This window comes from Ambystoma mexicanum, chromosome 4q (genome assembly GCF_040938575.1).
Source record: "Ambystoma mexicanum isolate Mex_15411 chromosome 4q, UKY_AmexF1_1, whole genome shotgun sequence".
Lineage (NCBI taxonomy): Eukaryota > Metazoa > Chordata > Amphibia > Caudata > Ambystomatidae > Ambystoma > Ambystoma mexicanum.
Window position 1 is genome coordinate 637,625,716 of NC_090928.1, and position 24,757 is coordinate 637,650,472.

Below are 24,757 nucleotides of genomic sequence, written 5' to 3' on the forward strand. Positions count from 1 at the left end.
TCACCATTCCCAAACCTCGTCTCTAAAACGAAGTTCCCCCACTGATACCCCTTCCCAAAAATTACCAATTGTCACCACTCTTTAAACATTGTATTTTTCTTTCTTTGCAAAGTTCATTCGGATTAAGCATCCATCAAACAAACATCAAATACAAATATAAAAAATTAACAATAATCGGTACATAGCGCAAAAGAATCATGAAAAAAAACAGTGCAATCATTGACAAAACTTTTCACAAAGAAGAAACATATTATTCAGTACAGTTAAAACATTAATCTTTCCCTTAAAATCCTCTCTCTCGATGCAAAGCTCTTTTCAGGTAGGACAAAGAGCCCAACCAGTCAATTCAGCGTCAGCCGTTGAAAGGAAGCATAGAGCCGGCCTATAAAGGCGAATGCTAATAAGCTTGACAACCTGCAAGATAGTGGACCTTCTAATGTCCCCGTATGCTGGACAAAATAATAGGACATTTTTCAGTCTTCCCTCGCCGCCCCACATGCTGGGCAGCTTGGATCATTAGGGAAGCCAGGCCACTTTTCCGTATTGCCCCTTAGCTGTAGGCAATCAAACCTGGCCCGTGTTGTAAGCCATCTGTCCTTTCTTGGGCCCAACAACAATAAGGCTGTATTTCGGACACCCTACTTAACACACTTTAGCTTACAGAGAGGGTTGCCCGTTCCTAGTTATCCTTTTCCCGTAGCCCCCCGATGCCCTGACTTTTTGTAAACTCTCAGTTGCATGGGTGACAACACCTCCTCTAGGGGGAACCAGGCCCAGATGTTACTAGAGACCAAGGACTCCTGCACGTATGCCAACAATGGGATTTTGCACCAATTTGCTTTACCCATACTATTCCTGATAAGGTGGCATGCTTATTTGCCCATAGGCGCAACCAAAAGTTACTTGGAGCGGCAGCCCATCGGTCCTCCCGAAACGCGACCCCTAGTGCCCTGTGAACTGATGCACAGAGGGGGGGGGGGTTGAGCACCTCAGCTAACGAGGAGGCTTGGAACAGGGTAATCCCCGCTCCGGGCCACCACACGGCTGGAGACTGCCATCTTCCCTAAGTGTTGTTCCCTCCCACCGCACCCACCCAATCCAAATCCCTTCCCCGGCCTCCCAACCCCACTTACTTTTTTTGTCCATTTTGGGAGCGGAAGCGCAGGGAACACTTCTGTGCTCAGTGAGTCCGCTCACGATCAGGCCGTCATGGAAAGGAAAAAGACTACATGTAGTCCATTCTCGCCTTTCCATGGCAGCCATTTTATTTGTTTACATTTTACCCAATTTTTTTAATGGCCGTCATGGAAAGGGAAAACAGACTTTCTTTTCCCTTTCCGACTGCCATTTTTTGACAATTTTTTGGTTCTGAAAAACCCCAGAGTGTTTCGGAACAGAACAAAAAAATGCTTTTAGTACCCCGGTTTTACGGGCCAGGGTACTAATAGCAATAGCAATAGACGCTGAGCGGAGGGAAGCGCGGGGGGGGGGATTACCACTTCAGGTAATGCCCCAGGGCCTTCGATAAGACCCTCGCTTCGCTCGGGCCTGTATCTATGGGACCTGAAGTGGTAATGCCCCCCCTGCTCAGGGACTACTGCTTAAGTGGGCTCTTGGTTGGATGATTCCATCACTAGAATAGCCAGAGATGTTAAGGCATTCAAAGGGACTCATTTGGTGCTCTTACAGGCCTGATCAAACCATCCCCACCTGTTGGCATTCCCTCTCGAGTTATACTCTTCCACAAGACCCCTAGGATGTCCTTGAAGTGCTTCACCACCTGCGCTGATTTAGCCGAATTCTCAAGGATGCCATTCAATTCCAGGATCGTCCCTGGGATATCAGGCTTGATACGTCCATTAATCGATCTCAGCCCCCATTCAATCAGCCATGAACTTAACTGTAGGCCCTTCACACTTGCCCTGGTATCCTCCTTTTGCGTTTCGCGAACATTCATCAGTAAGTCTTCCATCGGATGATATAAGGTGTTTAGAGATTCTGCAACCCACCTTAACATTGAAATCACCCCCCATAACAAGCCTGGTACGATTACCCCCCTCCCCTTCCCTTTATACTCATCCACAAAGCCCTTAACCTTAGTCATACGGTTCCCCTCCACCTGATGGGGAACGTTATAGAAGTTTATGATGGTAACCTTATCACCACCCTGGGGGTGAGGGGGGTTTAACGTCAGCAACTGGAAGAAATGCATCTCCGTCTCCAGCACCTTAACTCTGCAGTTCAATAATATGATGCCTTGACAAAAAAGACCATTGCCCCACAACATCTACCCCTTTGATTTCTCTTGGTGGTATGCCATAAAGAACCATCCAACAGGGGGGGGGATGTCAGGGGCCCAGGTTTCCTGTTAAGAGATTATTTAATGGGTCCTCAAACTCCATAGTACCCGCCCTTTCCAGCTTTCCCTTAACTCCTGCCATGTTCCAAGATACCATCCCACCACTGGGGCACCCTCCTCTTTCAAAGGCCCCACTTCTGTAGTCTCTAGGCCATTCCACTTCCGACCCCCCTACCTCACCATCTTCTACCTGCGGCATGTATTTAAAACAAAGGGATGCCCTTGGCCCCAAACGAAATTCTAAAGTGTCCCCACTCCCTAGACCTGACCTTTAAACAGAGGGGCGTTACATATCATTGATGCACAGGTGTGTGGTGTTGGAGGGAGAAGTCATTTGTAAAATGAAACCAGTGTAATTTCCATTGAACATATACACTCTCTCCTGAGAGTAAGTGGCCCTACTAGCAAAACGATTTTGATTGGTTTTGGGCGAAAAGGAAACTGCTATTTGCCACACGCATTTCCAAAACTGCAAGCATTTCTAAAAGTGTGCAGGAAAGTAAACAAGGGACTCTCCTTACAAGAGCAAAGTGTTTTATTTGTGATAAAGAAATAGAAACCATAAACATGTGGTGATAAAATGTGATGCATTGGTTGCCCCACAGATGAGATGGTTTAAATTGCTTGTTAAAGATATAAGATTGCAACCCTGGGAACTCATATGGAATCAGTTATGTGATTCAGCACCATTTGAGTTATGTAAAGATGTATTTCAATTTGAATGCCTGATCAAATTATGGGAATAAGCGGATGTTTACAGCCGATGAAGATCGCCAAGTGTTCTCCGGTCTACAATTATTATGAAGGCTGTAACGAGAGGATACAGAATATCATTAATCTTAAAGTGACTTTTTTAATGTATAGATTAATTTCTGTTAATGTGAATTCTCATCATCGATATTTTGTTCATGATTTTTTTTGTAGATAATGATTTTTTTATTTGTGTGAGGTTTCAGTTTTGTAAACCGATAGCCTAATAAATATATATGTTGATTTAATTGGTGGGTCTGGGGTGGGGGAGGTTATCTGGTTATGTCATACCTGCCAGTATAAATTGTGTGGTGGGGATTGAATAGATGGAGGATTGATTTAATGTATTGGATATTTGTAAGGTGTCCATACAACAAAGGATGCTTCAAGGCGCCATTTCAAGGATTGTAGGGCTCGGGCTATGTCTGGATGCTGGGTGGGGGGGGGGGCTAGGTATTCTCTGTATTAGGATAGGTTATCCATGTTTCTGAGTGTTAAGATGGTAGCCACTGAATGTGGACATGTGTATTGTCTAGTATTACTATATGCTGTATGTTTAAACTGGTTAAATAAAAGTGTTAACAAAAATAAGCTGAAATGTCCAAACATTAAAACATACGGCGAGATAGTGGCTCCCAAGAAGGCGGCTAGCTGCCATGCATAAGAAACCTTCACACCTCCATTTAGCAATCTCGGGAGGGGCAGTCCATATTTGCAGAGCATTGCTTCTGATCTGGGGCTCGTCTGTAAATATTGGTATGCCACCTAACCTCCCAAATTTGAAGATATATTAAGTGTTACGGCATCTTAACTTTTTATTCTTCCCGTGCACCATTAATTGCTGCAGTGTTTTTGTAACTGCGGCAACGTGGAGCTGACCCTCCGTCAGCAGCTTTGCAACTGTAACACGTGGAATACAGTGCAGTGCACTGACCTAATTAATCATTAACGTCGGCATCCTATCACCAGAGGCATTAGGCAACAGTTTCACAGATATGCACACGGAAGCCTTACCTGATCCTTGCCGAAGACATCGCCCTTGGCTATAGAGAGCAGCACCGAGTAGGCAATCTGACCTGCGGCACCAGTAACCAAGACGCGGATTGGTTCAGGCTGCGAAAAGAAAGCGATGGAGATGTAAACATGCATACAGGCATTTTCTGCACATGTAACCCGATTTATAAATGTGAAACAAAACGAACGGTGTCCAATTTTGAATGAAGTGTGACGAGACTAAAAGCACAAGGGAGAGTTTGGCAGGAGCCTCTGCCTCCTCGATAACTACTATAAGGTTTCATTCCGAACTTGAACAACCCTATAGTCAGGCCTCGTTTCAATGTAGCTTTTGCTAGTACATTTCTACAGTTAAGTAGCACAGCAAATAAACGGGCGTTACAATATTTAAAAAAATATTACATTTTAGGGTTGGATTGTATAAAGTTTTTGGGGATTTGAGTGTGGGGGGGGGTAACATAAATAAACACATTTAGCCCAGACTTATGCAGGCGACACATTTTTCGTCGTTATGAGTTGTGCGAACTTACTCGAAACAACTATCTACAACAAAGCTACAAAAAAACAGGATTGGCAAAGCCAACAGTTTGGCTTGTGTAATAAATGACCCGAGATTGCCTTATGGCGCCATCTACCAATAAAATGCTACGGCTGCAAAATGGTGAATACGTGGGCATTCGATAGCTTTACCTGGCAAATGCCCAGTAAGTACCTCCTACACACAAACCAAAACTGTTGGCTTTGTCCATTTTTTATTTTATTTAAATCAGGACATGCACGCTTATAAACTAAGAGGCTGACGGCACACTTCAAAACATTTTTATTACACCAGTAGCACATTTATAGCTGCATTTAAGCCATTAACTCTGAAGACAGCATTGAACTAACACTGGCAGTTTACTGCATATGATGTTCCTGCTTGCTAAAACTATCTCAAAAAGATCCCAGGAGGATGTATTCTGGGCAGGGTAGCGGTTGGAAATGGACATCAGGATTATGTGTGGGGTGCATTTAAAGGCCCCAAACAGAAGTTCCTTTCACATGAAAAGCAGCATTTAAAACACTGCCACCAAATACGGCCTTGCTTTGCTATCCCTGTCACATGAATGGCAAGCATAAATGGCCCTGCTTTGCTTTTATTTCACCTGAAAGGCGAGAAGTTATAGACTGCATCCAAAAACGGCCCTGCTTTACTTTTATTTCACATGAGGGGCAAGAATGTCAACACTAAAACCAGAAACGGCTTTTGCTTTCCCCGTCACTTGAACATCAGCCCTTTAAACACTGCAAAAGAAAACATGCTTTTAAAAAAAAAAAAAAAAAAAGCCACAGTAGAAAAAGATAGCACTTCTCACACAGAAAATGTCAGGGAAATATAATGGGGGAAGCGGGGGGCGAGGGGTGACCCAAGCAAATGTAGGTTATGTTTCAACCCACAAAACTCAAATCACCTCTGAAGAGAAACTTACTGCAGGAAAAACCAGTTTGGGCTGAAGGTAGCAACTTCATTATGACAAAGCCCCAATTCCCGCGGAATATCACACATATCCTACAGCAATCCCGCAATAAAACGTGATGCTGCCGAGGGCGTCACAATTCCCTCTTCTGCAGACATGAAGGCAGGAGCGCAGAGATTTCAAAGAAGTCCAAGTTTGGCTGAATGAGGTGTGAGCCCTTCCTGTACCCACTTCAAAGAGCAAACTGCAGCACCCACTTCAAAGAGCAAACTGCAAATTTCAAAAGGGACTAAAAAAATCTCTGGTCACCGGCTGAGCCCACGGGAAGACAGAAGGCTGTGGGGGATGAAGCGGCCCTCCCACAGGTTGAACAGACACTCCCAATTGACATTAAAAGACCGATTTCAATTTAGTCATTTTTCGCAGCAAATCAGAATGAGAATTATTTTCGTTTATGCCATTTTTTTAATGTAATTTCCAGGTGGTTTTAAAGATATAAAATTGCATTTACCTGGGACTTTTGGGACCGAAATGACTAGTTTCTGGCTCTTCTGAACAGGTGACAAATGTGACAGTTGGTGAAAAGATGGCAAATGAAATTAGGAACATGCTTGATCATTTGCACACTCATAAGTTGTACATTTTATGAAAAGGACAAAAATATGCCAAATGGCCATGCTACCTTGTACAGAGTTGCCGATCGGCTTATCCAATTCCCTATGACCAACTAAAATTGCATATCTTTTTCATATGGCAGGGGCTAGTATAATTATGAAGTTATGAGACATAACTAGTTTTTGCCAACAAGTGGTAATGAAAACAAAGAATGGTCCTAAATGCAAACAGACAGATGGTGCTCTCCTCCCGACCCAATCCTGAGAGGGGGCGGAGAGAGCGATGGTTAACTGTCCTATCCGAGCAGCAGGGATAATTACAGGGTACTCCCCCCTAGATTGTAAAGTTGGTGATGTCATTTCTGCTATATAAGGGGGACTGTACTAAGACTCAGGAACAGACAGACAAAAACCAGGAGGAGGACGGAGAGAAGGCTGTTGAACCTTTCCATCTCTGAGGGTGCAGTGACCAGACCCCTTGCCCTAGCTGTCCAGAGTGTCCTGATCCAGCTGGCTTTCCTGAATCCTAAACCAAGTCTTGCTTTGTGATTAGCATATAATCCCAACCATAATTGCATAAACCCTTCATTTTTGTAGTGGTGCATTTAATCCAATAATCCATTGAAAACCCCAAATTGCCAGTGTAATCCAGTCATCTCCCCATAGAATAATCTCTTATTTGCTTGTGTATGTTAGCATATCTCCTTTGAAAAACCTCTGTAAATCCTTAGTATTTTTCTCAAGTAAATCAATTAATTCCCCCATTGAAATTCACAGTTCAAGATGGTTGCCATTCGAAATCAACCATCTTGTTCCTGGTGTTGTATTTAATTGTTATAGTCATTAAAGTGTTGCCTCAAGAAAAGTAGTCTCCTTGTAACTTAAAACCAAATGTGTGTGTATGGTGTGCTTTACCAAACGAACTCCCATTTGCATCTGTCCTATTAAACCCAAACTGTTCCCATTGTGAGCAATCCCTTATGATTATAAGTCTACCTGTTATGTGCCTCTGTCCTGGTCATTGAAAAGCAATTTTCCTATTGTAAGCTAAACCCCTTCCCTGAGCTGCCCGTCACTGTAAGCCCCAGTGTAAACGAATTTCCATTTGTCACTGTGTTTTCCCTTTGCAATTGCTTTCTCCCAAAACCGATTTTCCCACTTAATTTCTATTTTTGCCCCAGTGTGCTGATTACTATTCACTAAACTTTCCCCATCTCCTAAAGTGTAAACAATACGAATTTCCTTTCATTCTATCCCCTAGCAGTTTAATAATGAATATCCCATTCTTCCATTTTGCTCCAAAAACGAGTTTTCAATTTCGGTGCTGGCTTCCCATCTTGTGGTGGTGGGCTTTACCCCAAATACGATTTTTCTCTCTTTCTATTCCTATTCCTTGCCACTGCCTTCCATTAAAAAAGAATCAAGTTTAGCTGATGTTTGGGGGTTAGTATTGCAGGCGTTGGGAGGGAGGGTGGAGTGCTAAACTGTTGGTGCTATCACTTGGTAAAAATTATTCTTTTTTTCTATTTTGCCATTAAAGACCTGTGTGAACTGTAAAAGGATATCATAACCCGATTGTTCTGTAGAGATCATTGCATTGGTGTTGCCACAACATTGGTGGCTGCTGCATTTTGATTATTTTCCTTTTTCATTAAATAATACTTTAATAAATATCTTGATACACACCAGCCTGGTCCCTAGTCCATTGTGACACAGGGCGTTAGTGGAGGTTGGGTGTGAGACTAGTTGGCGGCCTACACAAAAGACTGTAGTTTATTAAAAATAAAAAAGCGCTTTATTGTGCGCCACATCCACTGTAGGGGAAGGAGTTCCCTAGTTGGCTTGTGCCTTGCAATATACTGTGACATATGATGGCCTTGGGCTATCAATATGTGGGTAAATAGCCAAACACTCACAAGATGCGTGTCCTTTCTCACATCTAATCTCCTTTCTAACTACACGCCAATGCGATGGCTTAAAGCATGGGTGCACAACATACGGCCCGTGGGCCAGTTGCGGCCCGCCATGCTGTTTTGTCCGGCCCGCGAGGCACAAAGACGTTCCTAATGGAAGGCGGCCCGCAAGCAGCATCGGCCGCCCTCCATTAGGAAAGCCTTTGTTGTCTTCCGGGCCGGACAAAACACTGGCCCTCATTGGCTCAGCGCACACGCACCACGTCGCTCCTACGAGCCACGTAGTGCGTTTGTGCTGCACCAATGGAGTGCCAGCACTAGGGCTGGCGTGGTCCATAAGGCTTGATGCCGGAAGGCATTTCAGCCTTGGACCACGCCAGCCGTAGTACGATTCCAGTTACCACGCCAGCGTTCCAGCTTACCCGCCTTCCAGCACGTCTCCAGTAAGTGGTCTGTTTGTGTGTCGGGTCTGTTTTGCTGTATGTTTGCGTTGTGTATGTTGAGAGGGGTGTTGGGTGTGCATGAATGTTTGGTTTTGAATGTTTGTTTTGTGTATGTTGAGATGCGGGGGGGTGTCGGATGTGTATGAATTATTGGTTTTGAATGTTTTTTTTGTGTATGTTGATATGTGGGGGTGGGGGGTGTCAAGTGTGCATAAATGTTTGTTTTGGAATGTAAGTGCGGTGTATGTTGAGATGCAGGGTCTGTATGTGTGCATGCTTGCTAGTTTGTATGCTGATTTGGGGGGGTGGGGGGTTCTGGTCTGTGGGTGCATGCTTGAGAGTGTGTGCTGAGTTGGGGGGTGGGGGGTTTGGGTCTGTATGGCTGCATGCTTGAGAGTTTGTGTGCCGAGTTGGGGAGTTTGGGTCTGTATGGGTGCATGCTTGAGAGTTTGTGTGCTGAGTTAGGGAGTTTGGGTCTGTATGGGTGCATGCTTGAGAGTGTGTTTGCTGAGTAGGGGGGTGGGGGGGTTCGGGTCTGTATGGGTGCATGCTTGAGAGTGTGTGTGCGCCGAGATGAGGGGGTTCGGGTCTGTAAGGGTGCTTGTTTGAGAGAGTGTGCTGAGTCGGGGGGTTTCGGTCTGTATGGGTGCATGCTTGAGAGTTTGTGTGCTGAGTTGGGGGGTGGGGGGTATGGGTTTCTATGGGGCATATAGTGTTTGGTTGGGGGGTGAGGGGGCCCATGGGGCATATAGTGTTTGGTTGGGGGTGAGGGGGCCCATGGGGCATAGTGTTTGGTTGGGGGTGAGGGGGCCCATGGGGCATAGTGTTGCACTCCAAGAGTGAACCCAATAATAAGGCAAAAACAGGCACAGTTAGGAGATGTACATCCTTTGCATCCTTTGCTTTTTGAGGAAACCTGACTCAACGAAGGCCATACTCCTCTTGGGCAACCCAAACAGCAAAGTATAGCAGTCCAAAATAACGGAATGTCCAATCAAGGGTCAATAAAATATATATAATTTAATTAAACAGACGATATACAATAACTAAAAAGAAATAAATTATAACAATATAAAGTGTGTAGTACAAAATTTAAGTTTGAAATGCAAATAAAAATCGTTACCCCTCAAAAACATTCTTTTTCCATGTGTTTAATACAAATTGTGGGTTGAAAAAGCCTCCTGCCACGCCTCGCCCACATTTCCTTTTCGGCCTACTATAGCCCTCATGTAAGGTACTTTCGGCCCTCTGTCAAAATCAGTTGTGCACCCCTGGCTTAAAGCGTCACAATTAAAAATGCCATATGGTCGGTAGCCCCACTAGTGCCTCCCACCATTCAAGAACACGCGAGACACAGTAGTCATTACAAGGCCTATGGGGTTACACCGGTAAGGACATTGGGGTACAATATATGGACTTAATTTCTAGAGCGTATAAACTGGGTGTAAGAGGGCCACGGGTAATTACAGTACAATTTGGGCCAAGGTGAGCATGGTGAGAAAACTTCATTGATATGTCCTTCACGAGTTACCCTTGGGTTCCAAAGAATGGCACAGATCAAACCAGTGTCACACTTTCATATAACTTCTGTCCGGGATCTAGCGGAACCTTAAAATACTATAGTCAAAATTGATATTTAAACGAAGTGCGAGTTGAAACGCGGTGCCCGCGCAGCAATGGCTTATTCACAAAACGTTTTAACACTCGCTGTATAAGCAATCCAACACCTCGAAAACATTTTCGGGACGTCACGTCTCAAAACCACCAGGAGGACACATGGAGGTTGCTGCAACAATTACGCCCTTTGAACAACTCAGGCGACTGCGGACAATGTCAAAGAGTGGGGGTGGGCCATAAACCGCATAGGAGAGCAGGTTCACGCTCGCCTCACAATAATCTTTGCAATCCTGAGTAGATCGGCACTGTGCCGGTCGTCGCTACGGTGGCCATTGGCACCACGAGGCAGCCTGAGAGGAGTATTATTCCTCACCACCCTCAAACAGATCAAGTAAGCTGTTGGCAGGGAGGTTGGTGAGAACATACGTAACACCAGAAGTGGAGGTTGGTATGTGCCAAACGACTGTAGTCGATTTTGCCATCAGCCCACCACTTTTTTTTAATCCTTTCATTGGAGTCTAGCGTTAGTCTCTAACAACAATGAGCCAAGGTGATCAAAGTATACCACACAATTAACAACTCGGCAATGATGTACGTCCCATCAATTCATTTACACGTTTTAGTGCACTGTAGATAGATAGACGCCAAACCCACATTTTATTGTCAATCATGCCTCCTTAACGGAAAAATAAAAAGTTGTACACACCATTTAGCCAGCAACTAAGAAAGAATGATTGCGCAAACGGCACGTAGCGATTACAATTGAGTTAACGAGAGTTCGTGTCTAAATAGTAAAAGTAAAACAATGATTACGATATACACTGCAGAAGATGAAACAGTTTTGCATGACAGCAGAAGCAGGAGTAAACCCGATGACGAGAAAGTCGCAAGGGACGTCAAGATAAGCGGGCGCTCTCGATCTGTCAAGGTAGTAAACGGGGCCATAGGACACTGATATGCTCAAGAGTATATAGCTAAATTAATGCTGTAGTATGAAACTGGTGACTTTCCTCGCTCCCTCTTTAAAAGGGAGTGATTTGCCTTCCCGGCAGCCATTTCTTTTTTTTTATACACAGTTTACCCATTAGCCAGGAATTGCATATATGGATATTGTTTCATAGCTGGAAAAAAATATACATATATATAAGATGCATGGCCGTGACCTGCCGACGGAAACAGAATAAAAAGACAGTGCATATTCCAATCCGCAAGTTTAGGTGTCGTAGGATGGTCTTTGTCCTGCAATCTATTTTCGCAGGAGCCGGCTATCATACAACGACCGGAAAGAATCCGTAAGATTGGCAAAAAACAGAAATGCTAGTCTTCGAAGGATCATCACTCACCATTTTTCGAGAGGAGTGCTGGAGATGCTGGGTTGGATCACTGGGCTGCAGCAACCTTCACTGATTCAAGTCACCTCTACAAAGATCATTCAAGAGAGACTCGCCAGAGAAGAAGGACTTCTACTGACCTTTGACGCCCAACGCGAGCCGCAACAGAAGAGAGACAGGCTTGCTGTAGTTTTTTTAGTCTGCTCGGTCGCAAGTTTACATGTACGATCGGAGTAGAGAGAACTACAGCCCCCGGCGGGCCACTGTAAACATCATGTGAGTTAGTGCAGACAGGGAAATGTAGTTTGTATTGGCCGCGCTGTGAATCGAACTGTACTCGTGTCTCTCGAGGATAAAAAAGAAGTACAATTGTAAAAGAGTTCGAGCCAACGAGATAGGGGGCACATTAAGATGGTACATTTATATGGGGTTTAAACAAACAGAAAGTCCAAACTCCACCAAGCCATGGTGAAATTTTAGGACAGAAAACTTGTTAGATTACCACAATTACCACTTTAGCAGCAGTGCTCTCAAAAAGTCTTAATGTCCACCATCAAACTCACCCATATCATAGTTTACAACATGTTCCATTTTATTTTGTAGGTGCTTATACAGTCCTGTTTTTTTTCTTGCTTTCTGGAACGTGCAATTAGTTTTATAATGGGGGAAAAGCAAAACGACATGTTCCAGAATGCAAAGGAAAAAATCAGGACTGGATAAGCACCTAGAGACTGGAATGGATCGTTTGTGCAAATATGCCTTATTTGCAATATGTGACCCTCGTACCTGTCATTGTAAGACTTATGTTAGGTGCTAAAATAAAGCAGGCTGGCCCACTAGAGGGAAGCAGTAACCCAGTAAATCACAGGGCGTCTGTGCCTTTATCACTGCTCATTGCCACCAGTTAGCTGTGTCAAGAGCAACACTTGCCAATGACAATGAGTCTGCTACAGAGTCACTGCAGTTGTTGGCAGTGTTGGTGTGGTCTGGACAGTCTTTCCTTCAGGGATGTCATTTCACCAAAATGACAGGGGTACTGGAAGCGACATCACGCAACCCTTGACCCCATGATGACATCACAGGAAGTGATGTAATTTCACCCTGCCCCCAGGGGACATCACAGGAAGTGATGACAAACGACCTTCAGGTTTTTTAGATGCATCTAGCACCCATGTTTCCAGGTGCTCTTATTTCAGCCAGATATAAGAACCGAGGCACAGAGGGAGGCATGATTTGTCCATGATTACACATTTGGGGAATCATTTTCCAGATTCAACGTGGGGTTCATGCAGTATTTGTAACAGGGTGAACCCATACCTGTAGCAGGCTACAGCTAGTATATGAAACATCTATAGATCAATGGACCATCTTGTTGCCTGACCCTCCTATACCATGCAGTACTTCCTCAGGCTGAACATAATTGAACATGTATATAGTTTCTGTTCTTAGCCTGCACATTATGAATCCTTTGTATGTATATAAATCTGATTACCTGTGTAATGTCATGTTTACCTTGATGCAACTTGTAACTTATGCCTAAAGTATGCTTGTAACTGCGGCGCTCAGATACCTTCAGGTCTGGTTCGCCTTACAAATAAATAAACAAACAAACAGAAATATGTGTTATCTGTGGCGTTGCTGTGTTAAACTAGCCAGAAAAACACTGACCTGGGGAGACGTGCACCGCTGTTTTAACCAGGAGAAAAAATGCTGCTTGAGCAAGGCCTGAAAATTAAATAATTGACCAGGATTTAGTATCAACAAAATTCCCTGGTTATAAATCTATGTATGAGTCAGCTACAACTACTATAGAAGAAACCTATTAGACTGGTCTACGTGCACAGAGGTGAGTACACCTGATAATGATATCTTTGCTGGAGTATAGTACCTGGGAAAGGTTCTTTCAATGTACCCAAGAACCCCCATAGTTTTTATTATTTAAGCGTAATACTGGGTGCCAGGGGACCTAAAAAAAAAACATTACATGCAATATCATTGCTGCACACACACATCCATAGCGCCACAGTTAATTAAAATTGAAAACACCCGCAAGTTGCTTCTCACCCTTCTCACCCGGGGACTCACTGGCAGACTTCAAGGCGCACACTGCACACTGCCCCTTTGTCAGTAGTGCTCAATGGCGTAGCACAAACTTTAGCCGCTCCCCTGCGAGCCTTGCTGTGCCCCCAACCCCCCAAGCTCCTTAAAGCACAGGGCACGACACACCCGGGCCCGGATCGGACCACCACGTGTGCGCAATGTCCACGGTGATTATGCTGCTGCAGGGGCATGCACTACTGCAAATGAAAGAAGTAAATATGTTTTTCAAAGCTTAAATCTTTAATGTAACAGAAAGAAGGGGGTGGTGCATTGTCCACAAATAGGCTGTTGAGTTGTTTTTTTGGAGGGTGTAAATATTTGCCACAAGTATGTGATTGCGAATGAGCATAGCGAGGGAGCCCAAACAAATGAAAATGGGTTGGGAAGGATGGGGCAGGGTGATTTGTCTCCCTCCCCTGAGTAAATGGTTTTAATAATGGGTTATTATTATTATTATTATTTATTATTTCACACTTTATGGGAAAATGTGGGCAAAAAGCCAACAGTGTGGGTAAAAGGCCACCAATCGGTTTTGTAGGGTGTAGGGTAAATCATGAAAAAAGTACAATAGATGCAAGTCACCAAAAGTGCACAGGGCATTTCCCAATGCATTATCATGCCAGTCCCTGCAATATATGCCAGTATAAAAAATATTTGTATGCTGGCTGTGCCCATACATTTCCATGCTGGCTCCACCAACATTTGCTAGTATTCCCATATTCCCATTTAAGAAGTTTTTCTGTAGTATCATTACTGGCACTGGGCACAAAACTGGCTCTGCCAATATATGCCAGTACTGCTATGTAAGTACATACTCCTGTTGGTTTGGCCATTAAAAGTGACATGTCACAATATTAAAACCTGTCCAAACTGGTTCCAATGTAAGCCAGTCTAGACCCATAAGAACACTTAGCTTGCTTGATTCATCATAAATGTCAGTTAATAAAAAGTCATGCTACAGCGAAGAATATACAGTCCGCTGCACCAAAACAACAGTCTAGTGATGTAACACTACTTATCATACATTGCTAATGGGACACACCCAAACTGCGCCCCCAAAGTCTGGTCTCTCCAAAAATAATAATTGTCCTTAGGCACTGTGATTGCAGTCAGCAAATCCACCCAGAACATTCAAAAACACACATCACATCAATTTTCATTCACCCACCAGTCACTCACACTTTCTCTTAGATCCACTCACTACATTCTCTGTGCACAGGCACACACCTACCCAGAACATTTAAAACACACATCACATCACTTCTCATTCACTCACCAGTCACTCACACCTTCTCTTACATCCACTCATTGTATTCTCTACACAGGCACACCCCCACCCACCCAGAACATTAAAAAACACACATCACTTCTCACTCACCCACCATTCACATACATACACTTCACACGTGCAAAACACACATCATATTACAAAAAAAAGCCTTTTTACTTTTTTTTGCAGCTTCAGTCCGTCCTTCTAGGCCCCCTCGTCTCCTCCGTGCTGCTCACAAACAGGAACCTGCGAGAGCTACCTGGTTCCAGTAGGTGAGCTACAAAGAATCCAAAGAAGAAGGGGTTGGAGCTGAACATGGAAAGTGGCATGTGCGACATGTCACGGTCAGCTCCAACCTCTACCGAGTGCCTCCCCGGCCCAGCCTTCACCCTAATGGGTGAAGACTGGGCCAGGGACCCAACAGACCTGGTGTGCCGGGGCCCCAGCGCTGTGGGAGCGCTTGCTACACCTGGAGCACCTGTGTTTTTTTTTAAGTTAGGGTCACAAGGAATCCCCAGGGGTTGCAACTGTGGCCCCTAGGGGTCACAGTTGCGACCCCCAAATGACGTCCCTGCTTTCCTTGCTGTCTGTTCTGGAGGAGGAGGCATATAAAACGCGTACTTGGCACGCAGCAGTTATTGGCAGTGTTGGTGTAGTCTCAACAGTCTTTCCTTGCTGTCTCTTCTGGAGGAGGAGGCATATAAAATGCGTACTCTGGTGCAGAACCCGAACCCTCTGATCAGAAGACTCACTGCCAATACTGGAAACCCCTTTGACAGCTACCCGCGGCCCATCACTGCGAAGACCCTGTGAAATCACTGCGAAGACCCTGTGAAACCAGCTCTACTGTGACAAGACCACACAGACCAAGAAGAAAACAAACCCACGACTACATACTCAACCCGAGAAGATGGAGTAATGAGGCTCAAGCCTCAGTATCCAAAAATCACCGCTGATGGATAAAAACCTATCAGCAAGAAGAAGAACAAGCCGGGTCGCTGCAGTCGTTGGGAGTGTTGGTGTGGCCTCGATAGTCTTTCTTTGCTGTCTGTTCTGGAGGAGGAAGCATATAAAAACGCTTACTCGGCACAGAACGCCACAGAGTCTGTTGCAGAGTCGCTGCAGTTGTTGGCAGTGTTGGTGTGGTCTCGACAGTCTTTGCTTGCTGTCTGTTCTGGAGGAGGAGGCATATAAAACCACTTACTCGGCACGGAGCGCCGCAGAGTCTACTGCAGAGTGGCTGAGGTTGTTGGCAGAGAGTGGTAGCCTCCATTCTTACCCCCTGAAAACTGTATTTCATCTATACAGTTAAGTGTAGTGTGGATGGAATTGCGCTAAACACCATTACACTATATGACAACAATTAAAGTACAGTATTTTAATGTGATGAAGAACAGCCGACAAGTGTTTTGACACTTGCGTCGTCTTCAAGGCTGAGTGGCAGAACCACAAAACATAATACAGCAATATATGTACAGAATTTGAAATAACAAAATTGTAACATAAAATTGAAGATTGAGAAATGATTCAACATAAAAACAGGAAAATAATTAAGTAAATAAAGAACATACCAAGTCCGGTAAGAGGAGTGGTACAGCAGTTGTGGGGCAAGATTGGCACAGCATTAAGAGAACAGGAATATAGAAAATGCATATAAGCACAATGGAAATCAAAACTGTTTCATCTTCAAGTGAATGTGATGTCCCATTGCAGCCTCGCAAGACCACCATGCAGTTCACGCACCCAACACCATGTCACGTGTATAGGGTGCTAATGCAATGTAATATTATCAAGGCAAGAGACTAATCAAAATCCAAAATCAATCCATTATAAATGATTAATGCACAACTGCACCAAACATAAATTCCAAAAAAATACCAGAAACCACATTCCGGAAAGGTATACGCAATAAAGAAAACGTTTACCAAAAAAGATTTGCAAATGACCAGTGAATACAAGAGCCCTGTTGAAAAATTGCCAATAGTAAATTAAAGATCTTCAACCAAAACAAACCTGAGAGCAACTAAGTGACATAATTAAAAATCAATAAATTCAAAAGCAAGGGACTTACCACACTGGGCTTTAAATGGTGAATACCCGTTGAGAAATATATATCTTTATACAGTATCCAAAAAAGCCTAATGGCTAGCACGCATATATCGCCTGCAATTAATAGCATGTTAACAGAAAGCATTCACGGGCACAAGAGAAAATAAATAAATAAATAAATAAATAAATAAATAAAAGCTACTTACTCGGCAAATCGAGTCAGGTACAAATAAAGTGAAACAAATCCAATGGCTACCGTTCTCAGTGAATCTAAATAGAAGAAACTGCCGTACACGTCACGGGAGTGACAGTGGCGGCGGCGTGACAACATTGCGTCGCGTAGGTGACGTATATTGTCAACAAGGTGACGTAGACGCGATTACTGTCCACACGAGATCCTGCCATGGCATTAAGGTAATCCGAGCACAATTACGCTCGTCACATTGGTGTAACTCAATGACTGGTGATAATGAGTGAGTCCCAAAACAACTAATTAAGCACATTAGCAAACAATAAAACATATGATTCTATCAGTTTAGCCAATAACCCGAAAAACGGAAATCAAGAATCCCGTGTGGTGGAAATCATGTATAGTGATTACATCAATAATGTCAGCCCTAAACGTGCATAGATGCCGGTAAGCGAAAAACATGGTGGAGTTGCCACGATGCAAGTAAGGGGAGCATTAGCATAATTAATAACAGTATCTCAAAATTGATTAATGGAAGTATTGGCCCACTTTTACAACAAAATGTAGCTATTCAACAATAAATCAGACCAGATTCATAGAAAGACGTGCATCCCGTGGTCAGAATTTAATCCACGTGTGGTACATCGTAATAGACAGATGAGTTTGGCTTCCATCTGTCGCAATTTCAACTGAAGATTCCCGCCCCTTTTCCCCTTATGCGCTCTCATTAATCCAATGAAGCGCAAATCAGATGTCAGATCCAGTTGGTGTTCTGTCTGCCAATGAACAGCCAGAGGAGATTTAGGTTCACACGCCCGGAGACAGGTCAAGTGTTCTCTGATCCGGATTCTGAGTTGACGTATGGTGCTACCCACATAGAGCTTGCCACAAACACATATAATGGCATACACCACATAGGTGGTTTTACAGTTAATAAAGTTGTGTATAGCCACTTGAGAGCCAAACTTATCTGTAAAGGTTTGACATTTAGAATGTGCCCAGGGGCACTGATTGCAGTTGCCACATTTGTGAAAACCTGACGGTTGTTGTAGCCAAGAGGGATTGGCCACCTTATTGTCAAAAAATGACGGACTAACCTGTGATCTAATGGTAGGCGATCTCAGAAAAGTAAATTTTGGCTTAGGTGTTAAAAAAGGCTCGAGATCCTTATCTAGTCTTAGGATGTGCCAATGTTTAGCTACCATTCTATACAACATGGAGGAGTCAGTTGTGAATGGGGTAACCAAGGAGATATGTTGAAGGGAATCTTTGGGTTTAGGCACCTTGTTCAAGAGGTCAAGCTGAGTGACATTAGTGAATTTAGTGAATGCTTCATCTATGACTCAGCTGGAGTAGCCTCTGTTCAGAAAGCGCTGATTGATAGTATTGCATTCCATATCATAATCTATTGGATGCGTACAGTTGCGTCTTGCCCTATGAAATTCTCCAGTTGGGATATTGTTAATAGTCATACGGTGATGGTTGCTCTGTGCTGCTAACATGGAATTATGGGGGTGGGGCACATTTAGAGGGATTTAATCAAATGAAACAGCTGGCCTTAACATCTTCCCTTGCTCCCCCCTCAGAGTACAGACCTAGAAGAACCATCTGACCTCATACAAAAGTAAAAAAGCCAAAGTGAGCCTCCCAAATCTAACTCACTGTTGGCTTCAAGACTGTCTCATGACATTACCTGCATTCAAGCTGCACTAAATAGCAAAACTAAATGGGAAAACAACAAATCAGCTAATACTATATCAGAGTACACTGATAGTGGCTGAACTGGGGCCAGGGAGGATGGAGCATCGAAATCTAGTTACTTCAGCCCCAAATAACAATCCAGGGAATAAATTGGGAGCATAATTGGGGGAAAATTGAGAACAAGGCAAAGAAGAGCTGCCTTTGGAGACGCCTGTGTAGTGAATGTCACCTCTACCTCAATTCCCCCAGCAATTAACCGAGAATAGGTGATAAACCCACAAATACTTTCCCCTATATCCTCTGTTACCCCACCCAACTCAGTAATGTCCTCCCCTCCTTCGAACCTGAATGACTCGGTCTTCTCTCCAGAGAGGCCAGCCTTTGAACAGAGACCGGGGCTGGCTCAAATACAAAGTATGATTATGTCAGCGTTGACAATCTCACTGTCGCCTTTCATAAAACTTTATGACTCTATCAATGAGGAATTTAAAGATCAGCCCACCACTCCTAGCAATGGTGCATTCAAAGTTGATCTACTTGGAGGCATTCACTACCGACAGTCCAAAGCAGACTCAACCATGAAGCCGAACAATCAAACTTATGTCAAAATCGACTCTGCGACATAGCTCGTGCTGAGCTTACGGACAAAACAACATTAATGGAGGCCCTCCTGAATTCATAAAAATGGATCTGAGGATTAAGCAATGTGGGGAGAAAAACGGGAGCTATTGGCAAAGACCCCGTTGACCAGGTGAATGATTTACCAGGTTACTCACCGTAGTGACCACCTTACTCCTAGTCCATAGTCGCCTTTCCTCCATACTTGTGGGACATCTCTCCGTCCTGTGGGACGGGACCGGAGCACTTTGCAAAAAGCATCCACATTTTTTTAAAAAATGTGTCCCTCCTCTCTTTCCTGCGGGGGGCCCGGCACGCGGCCGTAAACCCACCCACCTTGGCTCCGCCCCGCGCATCGTTCATCAGCCCTTTTCTATCGGAGGGTCAAAGACCCATTAGCAATAACAGAGGAACCTTATTAGAGGGGACGGCGGGCGGGCGTATGGAGGAAAGGGGACTATGGACTAGGAGTAAGGTGGTCACTACGGTGAGTAACCTGGTAATACTCCTACGTCCCGTCCCCTTTCCTCCATACTTGTGGGAGATTCCCAATCACTCCTTACAGGAACTATGGGTGGATGGAAATACCCCTTACTGAAACAGGTTCTTCAGCACAGCCTGGCCAAACTGAGCGTCAGCTCTAGAGCTCATATCGAGGCACTAATGCTTACAGAAAGCAGATGAGGAGGCCCAAGTAGCCGCCTTAGCGATGGACTCCCAGGGAACATACTTCTGAAAAGCAACCGCGGCTGCCTTGCCCCGCACCAAGTGTGCATGGATACCTTTAGGAGGTTTCAGCTTTGAAAGACTCTGTGATACAAGCGGCAATCCATCTGGAAATAGATGCCTTAGACGCCGGCCTGCCCTGAGGGTTACCGAAGGTCACCAAAAGTTGGGAAGAACTCCAAAGCTCGGAAGTCCTATCCAGGTAGAACTTAAGAGCTCTTCGGACATCCAGGCAGTGTAGAACCCTTTCCGCCTCCGAGGCAGTGTTCGGAAAAAAGACCGGAAGGGAAATCGACTGATTCAGATGGAATTCGGTCACTACCTTTGATAGGAAAGCTGGGTTTGTCCGAAGGACTACCTTGTCCTTGTGAAAGACCAAGAAAGGATGCTCCACCGACAATGCCTGGAGCTCACTCAATCCCCTCGCTGACGTAACGGCGACCAGAAAGGACACTTTCCAGGACACGTACTTGAGGTCAACCGTAGCCATTGGCTCAAAGGGTTTATGGCACAGCGCCATCAGGACTACATTTAGGTCCCAAGGCGGGTGCGGACTACAAACCGGAGGGTAGATGCGTGTCAAGCCAGCAAAATGTCTCTTCACTACCGGGTTAGTTAGGGAATAAGAACACCGGTCTGTAGAGAGGTAAGCGTAAACCGCTGAGAGAAGTCCTGCAAGACAGAATATGAACCCCTGACTCTGCTAGGGAAGATACGAACGACAGCACTGTGTTAATCGTTGCCACCCTCGGGTCCAATTCTTTCTCCAAACACCAATGACAGAACCTGAGCCATTTACTCTTGTATTGGGATCTGGTCAAGGGTTTCCTGGCTGCCTGGATAATGCGCATGTTATCCGCAGACAAGCCCAAATGCTCTAGAGACTTGAACTCAGACACCATGCCACCAAGTTGAGCGATTGTGGGGAGGGGTGCCACATCTGTTTTTCCCCTTGGTGAAGAAGATTGGGAGTTACTGGTAACCTGATCGGCGGACACACCGACAGGTGTTGAAGTTCTGAAAACCAAAACCTGGCCGGCCACCACGGACTATCAGTAGAAGAGAACAGTTGACAGAGCTCTTCAACTTCCAAATTGCTCGATGAACTAGGGAGAGAGGCGGGAAGGCGTAAGCTCTCATGTTGTGCCATGGAATCCGAGAGCGTTCCCCAAGAGAGGAGGCTCCCAGCCCCCCTCTGAAGGCGTACTGAGGAAGCTTCTTGTTTACCGCCGTGGCGAAGCAGTCCACCTCCGGTGTGCCCCAACGCAAGAAAATCCATGAGAGGATCTCCGCCTTCAACTCCCACTCGTAGCTGACTACTGTCCGGCGGCTGAGGGCATCCGCAGTGGCATTCAGCTGGCCCGGAATGTGCACTGCAAGCAGCCAGACCCCATGAAGCACGGCCCACTCCCAAATCTGGATGGACAGGTCCACGAGAGGGGGAGACTTTGTTCCCCCTTGCTTGTTTATGTAATACATTGATACCACATTGTCCGTTCTTATGCGGACCACCTTGTTAACAATTAGCGGTCTGAACGCCTTGAGCGCCAGAAAGATCGCCAGAAGCTCCAAATGATTTATGTGCAGGAGCTTGTCCTGAGCCGACCAGAGATCTGAGACCTGAAGAAGATCGAACGTCGCACCCCACCCCAAAAGGGAGGAGTCCATCCTGATCGTCACCATGGGGGCTGGGTCCTGAAACCCCCTGCCCACTGATAGGTTGCTGAGAGATGACCACCAGTCCAGGTCCACTCTCATGGAATCCGGAATCTTTATCCGCTTGGAATCCGGGTCCACAACCTGACGCCAGGAACTCCGAAGAGCCATCTGGGTCCGTCTCATTTTGAGACGAGCAAGAGGCAGAGCCAGTACACACGAAGCCATGAGGCCCAGAAGCCTCTGGAACCACCAGGCCAACATGCTCTCCGACTGCGCAAACATCTGACACGTGACCAACAGATCTGCCATTCTGTCCCCGGTTAGATACACTCGGCAGTCGATCGTGTTCCAACGAAAACCCAGGAAAGTCAGGTCCTGTGAGACCGTCATGGAGGATTTCCGCCAGTTCACAGACAGCCCAAGATGGAACAGGAGCTGAAGGAGACACTGGGGGTTGCCCGCTGCTGCCAACGGACAAGGGCTGCGTAGGAGCCAGTCGTCCAAATAGGGATACACATGGATACCCTGGAGACGAAGATAGGCCGCAATCACAGACATCATCTTCGTGAAGACACGCGGCGCCGAGCTGAGGCACCCGAAACTGGAAGTGCTCCTCTCCCAAAGAGAAGCGGAGGTATCTCCTGTGTGGATTCCAAATCAGGATATGCATGTACGCATTCTGCAGATCCACCACGCTGAGCCAATCACCCATCTGCAAAGAGGAACGAATCTGGCCGGGCGTGATCATCTTGAATTTCTCTTGGGGTAGGAAAAGATTGAACTGGGAAAGGTCTAGGATGGTGCGCGGGCCAGCCTGGTTGGGTTTGGGCACCGTAAACAGCCGATAGTAAAAACCCTCCCCTCGCTCCCCAAGGGGAACGGGTTCCACAGCTCTGAGGTGCAGAAGTTTCTGAACCTCGGCCTTGAGGGAGGGTGAGCCCGACAGCTGAAAAGGAGAGTTGAGGGGTGGGGTAGGGGGTAAAGGTAAGCGGAAGCCCACTCGAGCGACTGACAAGACCCATCTGTCTTCTGTGATGGTCTGCCACTCCTCCCAATGAGACACAATGCGTCCTCCCACCGGGGTCTCGTGCGAGCGCGGAAAACCCTCATTTGGCAGGCTTATCGGTGGCGGTGCCCCCTGAACCTGATGAGGACGCTGAGGAGCGGGAGAAAAACCGCGTACGTTGTTGTCTATGGCGGTTATTCCCCGCAGGAGTATCCACTCAGCGAGATTTGCGGTCGAGGAAGTCCCTAAAACCAGAGGAAGGTCGACTTTGCGACAGCGGTCTTTGGAACTGGAAAGGATTTTTTAACCAGAACAGACAATGATCTGAGTGCTATCTTTTGTTTTGGTGAGCTTTACATCAGTAGAAGAGTGAAAAAGCTCCTTACCATCGAATGGAAGGTCCAGAACCTTGTCTTGCACTTCCTTCGAAAACTTAGTGGCATGCAGCCACGCTTGCCGCGAGGTATCAACCCCAAGCATCAGGCCCCGAGTCGAGGTGTCTACGTGATGAGCCGCAGCCTCCAGGAGATGCTGGGCCAAGACCCTGGCATTGGAAAGGCCCCCTCTGAAATCTTCCAACTTCTCAACCGGAATGTGCTCCTCAAACTCCGACAGACCTCTCCACATCCGCATGTTAGCTCCCGACAAAATCAATTCTGCATTGGCCTGCCTGAGCTGTAAGGCCAAATTGGCAAAGATTTTCCTCCATAGGGAGTCCAGGAGCTTGTCCTCCTTTCCCAAGACTTGAGTAGCTGTCGCGGAGGAGGATGCTGCAGGCCTGGATTGCAACGTAGCTGCAGCCACCACTGTGGAGGAGGGAGGCGGACAAGACGACAAGGCCACTTCTTCCGAAGAATGCAGCCTGTACCTCGCGTCAATCTTTTCATTGACGAAAAGTTCCTAGTGTGGCTTTTCCCAAACTCTTCGGACCTCGGCCAGAACGTCCTTCTGCAAGAACAGGCCGGTACGCTCCAAAGGAAACAAGGTGAACGCCCCAGAAAGCACGCCCTCCCGCGGAGCGGGTGCCTGGGGCACCGGAACATCTAAGAAACTCATCATGTCCAGCAACCGGTCATGGAAAGCTCTGATAGAGCGGGGAAGGTCCTCGTTGTCCTGATCGCCTTGAGGGTCATTTGACAGGTCAGGATCCTGCTGAGCCGTGTCAGGCACTGCCCCGTCCACTGGGGACAATGGTGGCAAAGGCGGAAGCGCAGGGGGAGGCATCACGGGCAAGGGAGGCGCCGGCGGGACCACCGGAGGAACGGGTGGAGCCAGAGGCGCAGGTGGACATATCTCCTTGAAAATCCCTTTGAAATATTCCCTCATGGGGTCGGTGCGCATAAGCGCTTGAAATTTACCGAAAAAGGCATCCTCAGGAGATTGTTTCGGAACCTGAGGAGGCCTCTCATGAGGTGGACAAATCAAGGGACGTAACGGGGAAGGGTGCCACACCGGCCCCTCCGCCGACGTATCCACATAAATCAAGGGAGCCGCCCCCGGGGGCAACGAAACATTGTGCGGAAGAGGCATCCGGGCGTTCCAATCATAAACCGGCCAGTAAGGATGCGCACAAGGGACCTTAGGTGCACCCAAAGGACCGGACCCTACACCAGGGGCCGATGGCGTAGTTGTAGGGGTAGTACCTAAAATGGTTGTGGCGGGAACGGCCGCCATTTTGTCCTCATCTGAGGGGAACTGTGGCACATGAGGTAGTGAGGCAGGGGTTCCCGTCGATGGGTCAGGGGTCTTAATTTTAGCCTTAACGTAAGGAACCTCGGCGGAGCCGGTACTATGAGGCCTGGAATGTTTCTACGACATACCAACCGCCAACTGAGCCTTCGAAGGAAGGGCCTTGGCAATGCTGGTAAAAGAAGAAACTTTCTTATTTGCCCCCTCAACAGACCTGGTATCACCACAAGAGCGGGAACGGTGAGCAACTG

At 46.1% G+C, this 24,757-nt stretch overlaps 1 protein-coding gene across 1 annotated transcript in view; it reads right to left on the reverse strand.

The window, feature by feature from the left end:
* The window catches only part of MDH1 (malate dehydrogenase 1), a 237,330-nt gene extending 225,663 nt beyond the window's left edge, over positions 1–11,667 (reverse strand). The window contains exons 1-2 of the mRNA XM_069608193.1: positions 11,511–11,667; positions 4,124–4,222 (exon numbers count right to left, since the gene is read on the reverse strand). Coding sequence (XP_069464294.1) covers positions 4,124–4,222; positions 11,511–11,513 — 102 coding nt within the window. The 5' untranslated portion in view covers positions 11,514–11,667. The remainder of the gene's footprint in view (positions 1–4,123; positions 4,223–11,510) is intronic.
* Between the last annotated feature and the right edge of the window lie 13,090 nt (positions 11,668–24,757).